General features: G+C 57.6%; 1 protein-coding gene across 2 annotated transcripts in view; it reads left to right on the top strand.

The window, feature by feature from the left end:
• ITPR3 (inositol 1,4,5-trisphosphate receptor type 3) overlaps positions 1–14,695 on the top strand; it is a 65,725-nt gene that overhangs the window by 28,370 nt on the left and 22,660 nt on the right. Inside the window, exons 6-23 of one of the 2 annotated variants that reach the window (XM_044255162.1) lie at positions 141–239; positions 555–638; positions 2,973–3,119; positions 3,334–3,429; positions 4,014–4,064; positions 4,249–4,382; positions 5,377–5,476; positions 5,572–5,732; positions 6,324–6,465; positions 8,741–8,902; positions 9,452–9,624; positions 9,936–10,055; positions 10,414–10,596; positions 11,440–11,691; positions 11,782–11,926; positions 12,432–12,573; positions 13,213–13,412; positions 14,565–14,694. In XM_044255162.1, the coding sequence (XP_044111097.1) occupies positions 141–239; positions 555–638; positions 2,973–3,119; positions 3,334–3,429; positions 4,014–4,064; positions 4,249–4,382; positions 5,377–5,476; positions 5,572–5,732; positions 6,324–6,465; positions 8,741–8,902; positions 9,452–9,624; positions 9,936–10,055; positions 10,414–10,596; positions 11,440–11,691; positions 11,782–11,926; positions 12,432–12,573; positions 13,213–13,412; positions 14,565–14,694 (2,521 nt within the window). Of the gene's footprint in view, positions 1–140; positions 240–554; positions 639–2,972; positions 3,120–3,333; positions 3,430–4,013; positions 4,065–4,239; positions 4,383–5,376; positions 5,477–5,571; positions 5,733–6,323; positions 6,466–8,740; positions 8,903–9,451; positions 9,625–9,935; positions 10,056–10,413; positions 10,597–11,439; positions 11,692–11,781; positions 11,927–12,431; positions 12,574–13,212; positions 13,413–14,564; position 14,695 lie in introns of both variants that reach the window. The other variant, XM_044255155.1, reaches the window with a different exon arrangement.

Raw genomic sequence — 14,695 nt, 5'->3', positions numbered from 1 at the left:
TGCAGGCCACAGCTCCAGAGGGGCTTCTATGGGGCCTCCGATGGGGGCACTGGGGGAGGTTGTGCCCATTTCTTAGAGGGACAGACTGAGATCAGAGAGATGCCCTTCCCACCTGCCCCCTGTTGCTCCCGTGCCCATAGGTAGTGGTGGGGGACAAGGTGATCCTGAACCCTGTCAATGCCGGGCAGCCTCTGCATGCCAGCAGTTACGAGCTCAGTGACAACGTGGGCTGCAAGGAGGTGAGTGGCTGGGGGGGCCCTGAGGGCATAGACATCCCCTCCTTACCCTGCTCTCGGCCTCCAGTCCTGCCTTGGCCTGCTGCCGCTCCTCTGCCCCATTCTTCACCCTCCAGGCCAGCAGCCCCAGTGCAGCTGGGCTGGGACCTCGGGGTGGGGGGTGGACTCTGGCTGAGAGATAGCACTTCCTCCTTCTGCTCTGACGGGAGCTGGGCTGGTCCGCCCCCAACCCCCTCACTCTGGGCCTTTCCGCACCCCATCCTCCATCTGCTGGGGGTCCACCTGGTGTCAGTCAGTGTTCTCTCTGCCCTTCCTCAGGTCAACTCCGTGAACTGCAACACCAGCTGGAAGATCAACCTGTTCATGCAGTTCCGAGACCACCTGGAGGAGGTGTTGAAAGGGGTAAGAACTGCCGCCCCCCACCTCCCCCACCCCCGTTGCCACCTGCCGGGGGCCCCCTTCCCCTACCTCCCCCTGCCCAGCTCTGCTCCTTGTCTGACTCTCCTCCTCTATGTGCCCCCTTCTCAGGCTCTGCACCCTCTTCAGCCTTCCTCCACACAGCACCCCAAACCCCCGCTCCCCCCACAAGCTGGACCACCCTTTTCTGTCTCTGGACTCAGAGCCTCCCTCTGCATCCTTTCTGGGTCCCTGCTAGCCTCCGTTTTTTTCTCTTGCTAAGGGTGTGCCAGAGGACTAGGGGTCCCCATCCCCTCACCATGGGGCCCAGATCCTTTGAGCACCCTGTCCCCTCCCCCACGCTGGCTCTGTGGAGCCAGGCTAGGCACCCTGCCCTTTGCCCTGTGCCCTCTTAGGCAAGGGCCTGAGGTTGCTGAGTCAGGGCCTGTGCCCTGGTTCCAGACCCGCTAGCATGGGTGCTGGGGCATAGGGGTTGGCAGGCGCCGAGGGGCTCAGCACCTCCCCCTCCCCCCTCTACCCATGCTCTGTCCAAATAACTTTCTTTTTTATTTTTTTTTTTTATTTTTTTTTTTTTAATTTTTTTTTTTTTAAGATTTTATTTTATTTATTTGAGAGAGAGAGACAGTGAGAGAGAGCATGAGCGAGGAGAAGGTCAGAGGGAGAAGCAGACTCCCCATGGAGCTGGGAGCCTGATGTGGGACTCGATCCCGGGACTCCAGGATCACGCCCTGAGCCGGAGGCAGTCATTTAACCAACTGCGCCACCCAGGCGTCCCTCTTTTTTATTTTTTAAAAAGATTTTTATTTAAAGATTTTTTTATTTGAGAGAGAGAGGAGCAAGAGAGGGGGCGGGTCAGAAGGAGAAGCAGACTCCCCGCTGAGCAGAGAGCCCCATGTGGGACTCAATCCCAGGACTCCAGGATCCTGACCTGAGCCCAAGGCAGTCGCCTAACCACCTGAGCCACCCAGGCGCCCCCAAAGGCCTTTCTCTCCCTCCCTTAAGCCTGTACATCATCCACATATCAACCAAGCCTCAGCCTGTGTGCCACCTCTTCCCAGAAGCCTTCTCTGATTACACATTCCTGCCCCCAAATCTGTGTATGGCCTTTAGACAGTGAAGCATCACTGGGCTGAACCCCATGGTTTCGGTGAACCGGTCACGGCTTGGATATTGGAGGTCAGGCAGCCTAGTTCACAGAGCCCATCCCGTTTTTGGCTTTTGCCCTGTACCGTGTGCATACAGAAGTCCTGACGCTCTGCCAAAGTAACGGGTTTAATCTGTGTATCTTCACCTGCTCGCTCCCTGGCGCGTTCACGCGCACAGCTAGGTGCTGGGTAGGGAAGCCAGAGAATGTCATTAGGAACAGGAACAGGGGTGGCAGCCATGCCCTGAGAGCCTGCCAGTTGCAGGCCCGCTGCCGGAGGAACGGGAAAGGTGGGGGTTCCGAAGCTGCACCACAGCTTCACCACTAGCTGTGTGACCCTCGGCAGGACACTTACTTACCTTCTCTGCCTGAGTCTCTCCACCTGTAAAATGGGGATAATGATATAGGTATCCAGGCACTTTGGGTGAGGATGGGGTGAGGAAGTCCCTGTAAAGGGCTCACGTGGCAGCTGGCACGTGGGAAATGGGCAGGGTTTCTTCATCATACAAATCATGGCCCTCACAATTTCTGCAAGGAGGTCCTAATATCCCCATTTTGCACGAGAGGAAACCGAGGCTCCGAGATCTTAAGGGATTTATCCAAGGTCACACAGCTTGGGAAGCAGAACCAGGGTCCAGACTTGATCTCTGTGTCCAGAGCTCTGGAGATGAATAGGCCATAGTCTCTGCACTCCAGCTGTTTCAGGCCCATGGGAGCAGAAGAAATGGGCAAGAATTACCCATATTCACCTAGGGAGGTGCAGCCGTGGGTCTGGGAGGACCCCAGGAGGTGATATCCCTCCAGCCTTAATAGAGAGGGTGACTCGAGATTGGCCCTTAGAGGTCAGGTGGGGTCCCTAGAGATGCAAATCAGGGAAGGAGACAGTCAACGGTGGGCTTGACATAGGAAGCTGGGGAAGCTTCTGGATAAGAGCATGCCCTGCCCTGGAGGGTCTCAATCTGGGGTCTGGGAAGAGTGCCTGGCTAAGAGTCCGGCCCCTGGCCCTAGCAACCCTTCTGGGGGGCTTGGCTCACGTCCGGCCCTTTGCTTGCTGGCTCTGCAAGGAGCACAAGGGGCCGTGCCAGCTGCGCCCACATCTGAGGTGGGGTGGGGAAGGGGGGGCTGGCCCCCAGGGAGGTCCTGGTCCATCCTGAGCCCATGGCCCATGGCTGCAGGGAGATGTGGTGCGACTGTTCCACGCGGAGCAGGAGAAGTTCCTGACGTGTGACGAGTACAAGGGCAAGCTGCAGGTGTTTCTGCGTACCACACTGCGTCAGTCCGCCACCTCGGCCACCAGCTCCAATGCCCTCTGGGAAGTGGAGGTCAGAGCTTGCCTTTTACCCAGGACCCAGCCCTCCTCGCCAGCCGTGGGCCCCGCCCCTTTCCCCCCCATCACCCTGGAGGGTAGGACATGTAGAGCCCGGCGTGGGGGTCCGGGTGCCACTTACCCAGAGCTCTCCAGGCCTCCCTGGGGTCTGAGTACCCCTCCCTGGCCACCAGTCTCTCTTCCTTGCCTCACCCCTGTGCCCCTCCAAGGTGGTCCACCACGACCCCTGCCGTGGAGGAGCTGGCCACTGGAACGGCCTCTACCGCTTCAAGCACCTGGCCACGGGCAACTACCTGGCTGCCGAGGTGAGCGGGGTGGGAGAGGGCGCCTGGGAGCTCAGGCTGTGTGGGCACATGGGCGCGTGTGAGCCTGGAAGTCGGGCTCACGTCTGCACGCATGGACACACGTGTCTGTGGACCTTGGCTTAGCTGCACCCTTGCTTTTAACAAATACTATCAAATAAGTGTGTGACTGCAAATAAGTCCGTTGAATATTACTGTGCCTCTGCTCTGTGCCAGGAGCTCCTCTGGGCACTGGGGAGTCCCCAGCAAGCCAGGTTCCCACTCCTCATATGACTTACAGTCCACATGTATGTCTGTCCATAATATGCAGGCTTGTGTATACTGGGGCGTTTGCATGTGTGTGTTTGTATGTGTGTGTGTTCTCATCTGCAGGTCCATGAAAAGGGCGAGAAGGGCAGGGCCTGGGAGCTCTCATTAGTGGCTTCCTCAGGAGTGATTTGGGCTTTAGCACTGGGGTGGGCACCTCCAGGAGGGTGAGGGACCGTCTGCCCCAACATAGGGCCCTATGTGGACCTTGTTTTGGGGTGGGGGTCATGTGAGCGTAGCTCCATATCCAGTAGCTGTGCCCATCCTTTGTGTCTGTCCAGGAGAACCCCAGCTACAAGGGTGAGGCCTGTGATCCCAAGGCAGCAGGAATGGTGAGGACCTGAGCAGGGCTCCAGGGCCCGCGGTGGGGAGGGACCGTGGGGGTTAGCCAGGAAACCCTGGGAGGCGAGCTGGAGGGAGAAGGCCTCTTGGGTGGGATCCCAGATGGTTTTGGGGGGGCCTGAGAGCAGGGAGGGGCTTCTGTCTGAGCTGGGGTCCTCATCCCAGGGTGCTCAGAGTCGTGTAGGTCGCCGGAACGCTGGAGAGAAGATCAAGTACCGCCTGGTGGCTGTGCCCCATGGCAATGACATCGCCTCCCTCTTTGAGCTGGACCCCACTACGCTGCAGAAAACTGACTCCTTTGTGCCCCGGTAAGTAGGTGCTGTGTGCCTGGGGGCTGACGGGGGTGCCCAGGCTGTGCCGTCCTGTCTCTGGGCTCCCTGTATCCCACGCTCCTCTGTCCTCCTGAGCTCTGGCCTCAGGACCTGCCTGTCCTGCCCCTCTGGGGACCAAGCTTTTAGAGCGGTAGGCATCTATCCTTTACTTAACGCATGTCGTGTGCCCGGCCCTGGGTTCTGGTCACAGGCGGTGCTGCCTTGTGCTGGCTGCTTCATCAAAATGCCTTCTCTTCGGTGTTCTTCATCAGCCACCTGCCCCCCTCACTCTCTGCACACTCAAGCACAGGCTGCACAAGTTTGTCCACGGGGTGGGAGGCAGGGGGGGACCGGGATCCCCGATCTTTAAGGCCCCCCAACCCTAGATGCTAGGACATAATGTCAAGAAACTCCCCAGGTGTCAGTCAGGCTTTGGCATTTACTAGGTGTCTGACCTCAGGCCCTTTGCCCTGACTGCCTGATCTGACAGTAGGTGTATCAAGTGTACCCAAAACAGGGCTGACGCGAGACGTAATGGTGTCCCTCACTGTAGGCCAACCAGCCCTCACCTGAAGCTCTTGGGGCCAGGTGCGTTTTGAGATTCAGATTGTTTTTCATTTCAGAAAGGTAATTACATTTCGTAATCAGACAAGAATGTTTCTGCTCTGAGACGCACGCATCTTGCCGTGAAGTGGGATAAATATCTAAGTAGTCTCATTTGTCCAAATGAATCTTGGTTTCAAGTTTACAAACAAGCTCCAGCTTTTGGAACGCTCTGGGTTTGGGGCTGCAGGCGAGGCACGTGCGGAGGAGCAGCACAGGGCCTGGGGCCATTTGCTGGCCACTCTTCTCTGGCTTGGGCTTCTCCTGGGAGGGGACTGGTCTCCCTTGTCTCATGGCCCCATGGAGTCATGTGGAGATGTGGCGCCCTTGTGGGGCGGGGCGGGCTTCTGGGACTCACTCTGAGGCCTGCCCCCGGCCCCGCCTCCAGGAACTCCTATGTCCGGCTGCGGCACCTCTGCACCAACACGTGGATCCAGAGCACTAACGTGCCCATTGACATTGAGGAGGAGCGGCCCATTCGGCTCATGGTGCGAGCCGCCCGGGGTTGCGGGGCTGGTACTGGGAGACTGGGGCAGGGGCCTTGGCTTGTCCCTCAGTGCCCGGCTGACCTCTCTCCCTTTAGCTGGGCACCTGCCCCACCAAGGAGGACAAGGAGGCCTTTGCCATCGTGTCCGTGCCCGTGTCTGAGATCCGAGACCTGGACTTCGCCAACGATGCCAGCTCCATGCTGGCCAGTGCTGTGGAGAAACTCAATGAGGGCTTCATCAGCCAAAATGACCGCAGGTGGGCCGCACGGCTGGGTCCTCGAAGGGTCTGCATTTCATGAACCAAGAAGTCACAAAGCAGAAGCCGGGCAGTCTTGGCTGGCTGGGGTTGGGGAGACAGAGGTGGGGACTGGTTCCTACAAGTTCTGGTGGCCCCTGGCTCTTGCCTCACAGCTCATGTGCTCCCAGAACTAACCCTGATGAAGGGTTCAGACTCAGAGAAGTTAAGAGACTTGTCTATGGTCACAAAGCTAGTAAGTGGCAGGATCTGGACAGAAATGCAGGGCCCTTCACCCCAGACACCTTGTGCCCTGTTGTTCCTTTCCAGATCCGAGTACACTGAGATTCTTTGTCCCGGGGGCACTTTGGAATCCAGGGTGGGTGGAGTGAGGGGTGTGTTTTGAGAGCCTTTTGGGGTGAAGCTGGGGAGCAAAGTTGAAAGCCGATGATGGGCTTTGTGCTCTGGATAGCAGGGCAGGCGAGTGGCTTGATGAGAGCATGTTTGGGGCAGAGCTAGTTGCCTGTGAGGGGCGTGTGGCCCCCTGGGTCCTGGGGGTGTTTCCCTAGGTCGGTGCCTCACACTTGTCATCCCTGCTGTCCCTTCATGAAGGTTTGTCATCCAGCTGCTGGAGGACCTGGTGTTCTTCGTCAGCGACGTCCCCAACAATGGGCAGAATGTGCTGGACATCATGGTCACCAAGCCCAACCGGGAGCGGCAGAAGCTGATGAGAGAACAGAACATCCTCAAACAGGTGTGTGCATCCTCAAACGGGAGGGGCGGGTCTGGGCCTTGGGGGAGGGGCTGGGTGTCCAGAAGAGGAACCTTTTCCCATCCGCAGTGGAGCTTTGGTCTCTCTGCAGCTTCTCTTCACCCCTTTTTGGAAAATGAGTATTTGTTGAGCCCTGGGCCACATGCCCCAGACACTGCCCTAAGTGCCCTACACCTATTGGCTTGGTTGATCCTGTCCACCTGGGGGAGATACTATTATTATCCCATGTTACCTGTGAGGAGACCGACACGTGGAGGTTGGAACGACTTGACTGAGAGTCTGCAGCTAGAAAGCAGCAGGGTCAGGATCTGAACTCAGGATGTCTGCTCTGGAACTTGTGCTTTTTTTTTTTTTCTTTCTTTCTTTCTTTTTTTTTTAAGTAAGGTCTACGTCCAGTGTGGGGCCTGAACTCACAGCCTGGAGATCAACAGTCGAATGCTCTGCAGATTGATCCAGCCAGGAGCCCCCAGAACTTGTGCTTTAAAAAAAGGGGGGCACCTGGGTGGCTCAGTTGTTAAGTGTCTGCCTTTGGCTCAGGTCATGATCTTGGGGTTCTGGGATTGAGCCCCACATCGGGCTCCCCAATCCGTAGGGAGTCTGCTTTTTCCTCTCCCTCTGCCACTCCCTGCAGCTCCCGCTGTCTCTCCCTCTCTCTCTCTCAAATAAATAAATAATATCCTTAAAAAAATACTATTTCTGAGGCACCTGGCTGGCTGAGCCAGTCCATGGCATGTGACTCTTGATCTCGGGGTCGTGGGTTCGAGTCCCACACTGGGTGTGGGGATAATTTAAAAAAATATTTTTTTCTAAGTTTTGATTGTAAAACTTTTATCTCTCTTTTAAATTAAGTTAAAGTTTTCCTTTAGATATTTATTTATTTATTTGACAGAGGGAGAGGGAACACAAGCAGGGGGAGTGGGAGAGGGAGAAGCAGGTTTCCCACGGAGCAGGGAACCTGATGTGGGGCTTGATCCCAGAACGCTGGGATCATGACCCAAGCCAAAGGCAGACAGACACTTAACCTACTGAGGCACCCACGCATGTGCCCCGGATTGTGAAACTTTTCAAATATTGAGAAAGTAATGCAAGAATAGTACAGTGAACACTGTACAAACACGGCCCGAATCCACTTGTTACCATTTTGCCGGTTTGGCTTGATGTAACTGTGCATCTGTGGATTTCCAAATGGGGTGAGCCTCACCCTTACGTTTTTCAGTGTTCATCTCCTGGAATAAGGGTATTGTCCTCCGTAAGCACAATACTGTCAGCACAATAAGAAAATTAGTAATGATACCATATCAGATTCTTCTACTTTACCCAAAGTGTTTTTTAATGCTTGTTTTTTGACCCAGGATCCCACGAAGTTTTTCTTACTCCATTTGGTTGTATTTCTTTGGTTTCTAGAAAAGTTTTTCACACTCACCCAATCTTTGCTTTTAAAATTTATTGATTACATTAACATTTTTAAAAAAAGAATTAGTGGTGTTTTTTTTTTTTTTTTAATTTTATTTATTTGACAGAGAGACAGCCAGAAAGGGAACACAAGCAGGGGGAGTGGGAGAGGGAGAAGCAGGCTTCTTGCGGAGCAAGGAGCTGGATGTGGGGCTTGATCCCAGGATGCTGGGATCATGACCTGAACCAAAGGCAGACGCTTAACAACTGAGCCACCCAGGCGTCCTACATTAACATTTTTTAAAAGATTTTACTTATTTGAGGTGGGGGGGGGGTCAGAAGGGAAAGCAGACTCCCTGCTGAGCAGGGAGCCTGCCTTGGGAATTGATCCTGGGACTCTAGGATCATGACTTGAGCCCAAGGCAGACGATTAACAACTGAGCCACCTTGGTGCCCTACATGATTTTTTTTTTTTTTTTTTTTTTAATGAGGTTGGCTTGCAGCTTGTCTCTTAGGCTCTGGCCACACCCGCCTGCCTTTTCTCTTAACCTCAGACCCATGAGCTTTGGCAGCCCTGAGCTCTTCCCCCAGACTCTGAGCCAGGCCCAGGATCTGAGTTGGCATTCGTCACGTGGGGATGGGTGGGCTGAGGCCAGCAGTGACATCCCAGCCAGAAGAAGGGAGTGGGGGCTGGAAGTGGGGCTGATGGTGGGTGGGCTCGGTTCTCCATCCAGCTTAGAATCAGCTAGGGGTTCCTGTCAGTGTGGCTTTGGGGCAGGGTGACTTTGGGGCCAAGGGTTCCTGGGATAATGAGGGATGCAGACAGGTGTAGGGGGATCACTCCTTATATTCTCTACTCCCCCAGATCTTTGGCATTCTGAAGGCCCCTTTCCGTGAAAAGGGGGGTGAGGGCCCCCTGGTGCGACTGGAAGAGCTGTCGGACCAGAAGAACGCCCCCTACCAGCACATGTTCCGTCTCTGCTACCGGGTGCTGCGGCATTCCCAGGAGGATTACCGCAAGAACCAGGTGTGCTGCCACACCTGGCCTGAGCCTTCCCGGCTGGGGTGGCCCTGCTCATGCTCACCTGCTCGCCGGCTTGCTCCCTCCTGCCCCCCCCCCCCCGCCCCGCAGGTAGTTGCTGCAGAGTGCACACCTGCTATATACCAGGCGCTGCTTTAGGCTCTGGGGATACATTAGGGACCCAGACAGTAGGGCCCGCTTTATGCAGTCAGTCTCCGTACCCAGAAGGGCCTCGAGCTGGGTTCGATGCTCTGCTGTGGCCATCTTGAAAGTCCCGATGTTCGAAGAAGGGTTCTGCTGTTTCATTTTGCCCCGGGCCCCACAGATAATGCAGCCAGTCCCACAAGGCAGTTCCCCCCTCACGGAGGCTTTGCTCTGGTCGGGAGATAGGCTGTGTGAGCTGAAGAAGTCTGTTAGGCAAACCCAGTCTGCTGCTCAGAGCGGGTTTCCTCCCCCGGACCTCTGCCTTGCTAGTGGGAGTCCCCAGGCCCTGGGGCGGGGGGGCTTGCGGGAGCAGAGCCGGGCCCCCTGCCACTCAGCTCATCTGTTCTCCAGGAGCACATCGCCAAGCAGTTTGGGATGATGCAATCTCAGATTGGCTACGACATCCTGGCGGAGGACACCATCACCGCCCTGCTGCACAACAATCGTAAACTGCTGGAGAAGCACATCACCAAGACCGAGGTGGAGACCTTCGTCAGCCTCGTGCGCAAGAACCGGGAGCCCCGGTGAGCCCACCAGCCCACCTCCCACGCTGCACCCGCCCCCTTTCTCCCAGGGTATAGGGGTGGCGGGCGCTGACTGTGATCGTTCAAACAGTGAAAGACCCTTGCCTCCACTGGTAAAGTGCCTCATGTCTGAGGCCTTAGCCTCTGCAGCCCTTCCCTGGGGACCCCTCCTGATTGTGGCCCAATCTCAAAACCAGAGGATTGATGCCTGTATTGAACCAGTTGTGCAATATTTTGGAGGAGAGTGGGGTGCATCCCCACCAGGGACTGGTGTCTGAGCTCCCTCCTCACCCCCACGGTCCCCACCCCAGGTTCCTGGACTACCTCTCTGACCTGTGTGTGTCCAACCACATCGCCATCCCCGTCACCCAAGAGCTCATCTGCAAGTGCGTGCTGGACCCCAAGAACAGCGACATTCTCATCCAGACCGAGTGAGCCATTGCGCTGTCCCCTGCCTACAGCCCCGCCTCTTCCCTGCCCTGCTCCTCAGGCCCTTTAGAACTCGGGCCCCGGGCGCGTGCAGACTGGAACCATCCCTCTGGCTGTCTATGCTCTGTGCCTGCACTGTGAGAGCAAGGACGCCTCGGGGACTGAGCCAGATCCTCTGTCCTTGAGAAGCTCGTGGTCTGAGGAGTGTGTTTATTTGAGCTGGCACTCGGCCAAACTCCAGGAGGGGGTCTGTGCAGCTGGGCACGCATGTGGGGGCGCTCTGGCCTGGCATCCTAGCCACCCTTCTCCCCCGGCCCCCCACCGCCCCCACTCGCTGTGACGCACGGCCCTGGTTCGCAGGCTTCGGCCAGTGAAGGAGATGGCTCAGTCCCACGAGTACCTGAGCATCGAGTATTCAGAGGAGGAGGTGTGGCTCACGTGGACGGACAAGAATAACGAGCACCACGAGAAGAGCGTGAGGCAGCTGGCGCAGGAGGCACGGGCGGGCAATGCTCACGACGAGAACGTGCTTAGCTACTACAGGTGCCTCTGGGGGCCCAGCTCCTTCCCCGTCCTCAGCGCTTCTGCTGCCCTTGGGCCTTCTCGGAAGGCCGGCAGCCAATCCCGGCTGAGGGATGAGCTCCCGCAGCTGTGTGGCCTTCCCTGGGGAGGCTGAATGTCGCCCAAAGAGCTCAGTCCAGGGACGGGGCCTGAATGAACCTGAACCTGTGTACACGCATATTTATTTAAAAAATAAGATTACTAGATAACCACTTAGCCAGTGCCTGCCATAATTCAAAGTGTTTCCCCTGGCCACTCACGAAAGCCTCACCGCAGCCCCATGACTACTGTCACCCTCAGAGTTGGGGAGATAGGCACAGGAGGTGAAAGGACTTGCCCAAGGTCACACTTCCTTCATAAGGGGCCATGGTTCAAACCCAGGCCATCTGGTGCCAGGGCCACGGCGGATAAGGCAGGGCTCTGAGCAGAAAGCTGAGGGCAGGCCAGCACCCCATGCAGAGCAGGGCCATTTGCAGGCCTCCTTTCAGCCGATCTCCTGTCGGGGCTCTGTACCCGCTGCTCTGCGGAGGCCTGTCCCCCTGCTGCGCTTCCCTCCCCTGCCTCTCCCAGCCTCTCGATCAGCCAGCTCTCCTCCCGTGAACACCTGTCCTGGCTGAGCCAGAAGTGGTTTCTTTCTTCGAAAGGAAGGGGAGCGCTGCAAACGCTCGCTCAGAATTGTGTCTTTTCTGTGACGCTGGTGGGTGCCTGGTTTGACCTAAGTCCCTCTGCCATTCTCCCAAGGCCTCCGCCCGGCCTGAGCCCAAGTGCTGGTGGCCTTCACCGGCACCTGCCTGCCGAAGGCTCACCCTCCACCCTGCCCTGCAGGTACCAGCTGAAGCTCTTTGCCCGCATGTGCCTGGACCGCCAGTACCTGGCCATCGATGAGATCTCCCAGCAGCTGGGCGTTGAGCTCATCTTCCTGTGCATGGCAGATGAGATGCTGCCCTTTGATCTGCGCGCCTCCTTCTGCCACCTGATGCTGCACGTGCACGTGGACAGGGACCCCCAGGAGCTGGTCACGCCAGTCAAGTTCGCCCGCCTCTGGACTGAGATCCCCACAGCCATCACCATCAAGGAGTGAGATGGGGGGCAGAGGGTGGGCCAGGCAAGGCTGGGCTGGGGGGATCTCAGCGACCCTTATACCTCACTGCCTCCCCCGACCCCCAGCTACGACTCCAACCTCAATGCCTCTCGCGATGACAAGAAGAACAAGTTTGCCAGCACCATGGACTTCGTGGAGGACTACCTCAACAATGTGGTCAGCGAGGCCGTGCCCTTTGCCAACGAGGAGAAGAACAAGCTCACCTTCGAGGTTGCAGGGCGGGGGGGCGGCAAGGGGTTGGCGTTGGGGGGGAGGGCTCTAGGCCTCAGCTGCCCCCAGGGGTGCTTTGAGGGCTCCATGACCTAACTTGCCACCGTGCCCCAGCCAGTTCAGGGAGCCCACATAGACCGCCGGGGCTCCCCAAGGGGGAAGCTTCTCCCCGGCCACCTGAGAGAGGACTTGTGCGGGGGCCCTCCATTCACCCCTGCAGGCCCCTGCGAGGATCACCCCACCTTCCTGCCTTTCTTCTCTTTCCCCCCAACCCCCCAGTAGCTTTCCTTGCAGGCCTCGCTTCCTCAGTAGCCCACTGGGGTTAGCTGCGGTCCTCTCGGACCCATGCCCCCAGAGGTCCTGCCTTTTCCAAGGAACTTCATCACAACCTCCCGTCACACCCTCCTGACAGGGGCTCAGCCCTGCTTTCCCATCCTGGCCCCGCCCCTTGCGAGGCCCCGCCCCTGCTCACCTCAGGCCCTGCCTCCTCCCCCCCACCCCGCAGGTAGTCAGCCTGGCGCACAACCTCATCTACTTCGGCTTCTACAGCTTCAGTGAGCTGCTGCGGCTCACTCGCACGCTGCTGGGCATCATCGACTGCGTGCAGGGCCCCCCGGCCATGCTGCAGGCCTACGATGACTCAGGCGGTGAGACCTAGTGGCCAGGGCCACACATCCCCGCCCTCACCCAGCCTGGGCCTTCCTCCTTCTCCTCCTAGCACCACAGTCCACTCTGATCAGCCCCCTGTGCAGCCTGCCTCCTGGCTTCTGCTGGACCAGAGGGGCCCCTGTCCCGGCGCCGTGGAGACTCTGGGGCCCTGGGCAGTTGTCTTCCAACACAGCTTGGTCCAGAGGGGAGATAATGCAGAAGGAGGGGAGACACAGGCCCTGCCCAAGGAGCTCCCAGTCAGACAGGGGAGTGGGCGGGAGACATGTGACCACAGACACAGCCCGGCTCTCAGGGACACGCCCAGGGGTGGCACAAAAACCTCTAATCAAAAAGTGCGTTGTCTGACACCTGGTGCATCCTGCTCCATGCACGGTGTCCCTTGTGTCCCCCAGGCTCTGTAGCAGCTCTCAGGATGCCCCATGAAAGAATCCTCACTGCTCTCCCCACACAGTTAACCTTTGCCCTGACCAAACCTCTTTACCCAGGTTTGGCTTAAAGCTCACCTCCCACAGAAAGCCTTTCTGGGTTAGCCCTGCCTCTGACAGAGCCAGAGCCAAAGCCAGAGCCAGGGCTCCTGATGGGCACCCTGCAACCCTCTGGTGCTTCTCGCTCCGCAGGCAAGAACGTGCGTCGGTCCATCCAGGGCGTGGGCCACATGATGTCCACCATGGTGCTGAACCGCAAGCAGTCTGTCTTTGGGGCCCCCAGCCTGTCTGCCGGCGCTGGTGCCACTGAGCCACTGGACAGAAGCAAGTTCGAGGACAATGAGGACATTGTGGTGATGGAGACCAAGCTGAAGATCTTGGAAATCTTGCAGGTGGCTGGGCCAGGACAGTGGTGGAGAGTGTTGGGAATAGAGCAGGAGAGTTGGGGCCTGGGACAAGGAGGTTGGGGTTGGTGAACCCCTGCTCAGATCACAGTATCCAGTAGTGGGGGCTCTGCAGTGATTGGCTATGTAGCTCAGTGGTTTCCAAAGCGTGGCGCTTGGACCAGCAGCAGCATGGGCCTTACCGGGGAACTCAATAATGCGTGTTCTTGGGCCCCGTCCCAGACCCACATACTGATCAGAGGCATCCGAGGCAGGCTCACTGTGCTGTCATTGGCCTCCCAGGTGATTCTGGGGGGCACTAAAGCCTAGCTCTGTCCCTCCACTGTACAGATGAGGAAGGGAAGGGGGGGAGGGGATTAACTGCCTTCCTACAGAGATTTTAGAGCAGAAGTAGAGCTTTGAGGGTTCATTCCCTGGTGAGGCGGACACGGTCTTTCCTGTTCTGGGTCTTATCTGAGACCCCCTAGCAACGCTGGGAGAAGGGGCTGGTAGGACCCTGGGGGTGGTCAGAATGCCTGCTTTTGCCTTGCTTCCACCAGAAGATGGGAGGGCTAATGCAGTGACCACCATGGGGACCCAGTCTGGGCAGGGCCTGGTCAAGGAGTTGGAGGGTTCTGGTTCATTCTAGGAACTAAGGGCTTCCGGATCTACCGTCCTGGGGTGTGGCCAAAGGATAGAGGCCAGTAAGGGGTGTCTGTAAACCCTCTGTCCTCACCACCCCACCCACCCCAAACTGGCCTCTCCTGCTCCCTGCTAGTCTTTAGTTCCACACTCCCCTGCCCTTCAGCCCCGGGCAGAGCAGGGGAGGAGGATGAGAGCTGGCCTCTGGGTCCAGGGAGCTTCATTTTCTTTCCTGTCAGCATCCTCCCTGGGAAGGAGGGACGAGTGATCTATGCCTCATTTGGAGAATAGGTGTCATCCCTCATCACTGGGGCAGGAGAGGAGCAGAGGGCACTCCGGGCCTCCCCGGGGAGAGGAGTCTTGATTTTTTAGCTTGTGATGTCCTAGGGTAGCTGGAACATCTATGCCGAGATCCCTGAGTGCTAGAGCTCATTCGGGGTACCCCTTCCCCCTTCCTGGGGTGCGGCTGGCCTTCTGACTGCATCCCAGTCCTCACCCCATCCCTCCCCGCTTCTCCAGTTCATCCTCAACGTCCGCCTGGACTACCGCATCTCCTACCTGCTGTCCGTCTTCAAGAAGGAGTTTGTGGAAGTGTTTCCCATGCAGGACAGTGGGGCTGACGGAACAGCTCCGGCCTTCGACTCCACAAG

Source organism: Neovison vison, chromosome 1 (assembly GCF_020171115.1).
Source record: "Neovison vison isolate M4711 chromosome 1, ASM_NN_V1, whole genome shotgun sequence".
Lineage (NCBI taxonomy): Eukaryota > Metazoa > Chordata > Mammalia > Carnivora > Mustelidae > Neogale > Neogale vison.
The sequence above is the reverse complement of the archived record's forward strand: the minus strand, read 5'-3'. Positions and strand labels throughout refer to the sequence as shown.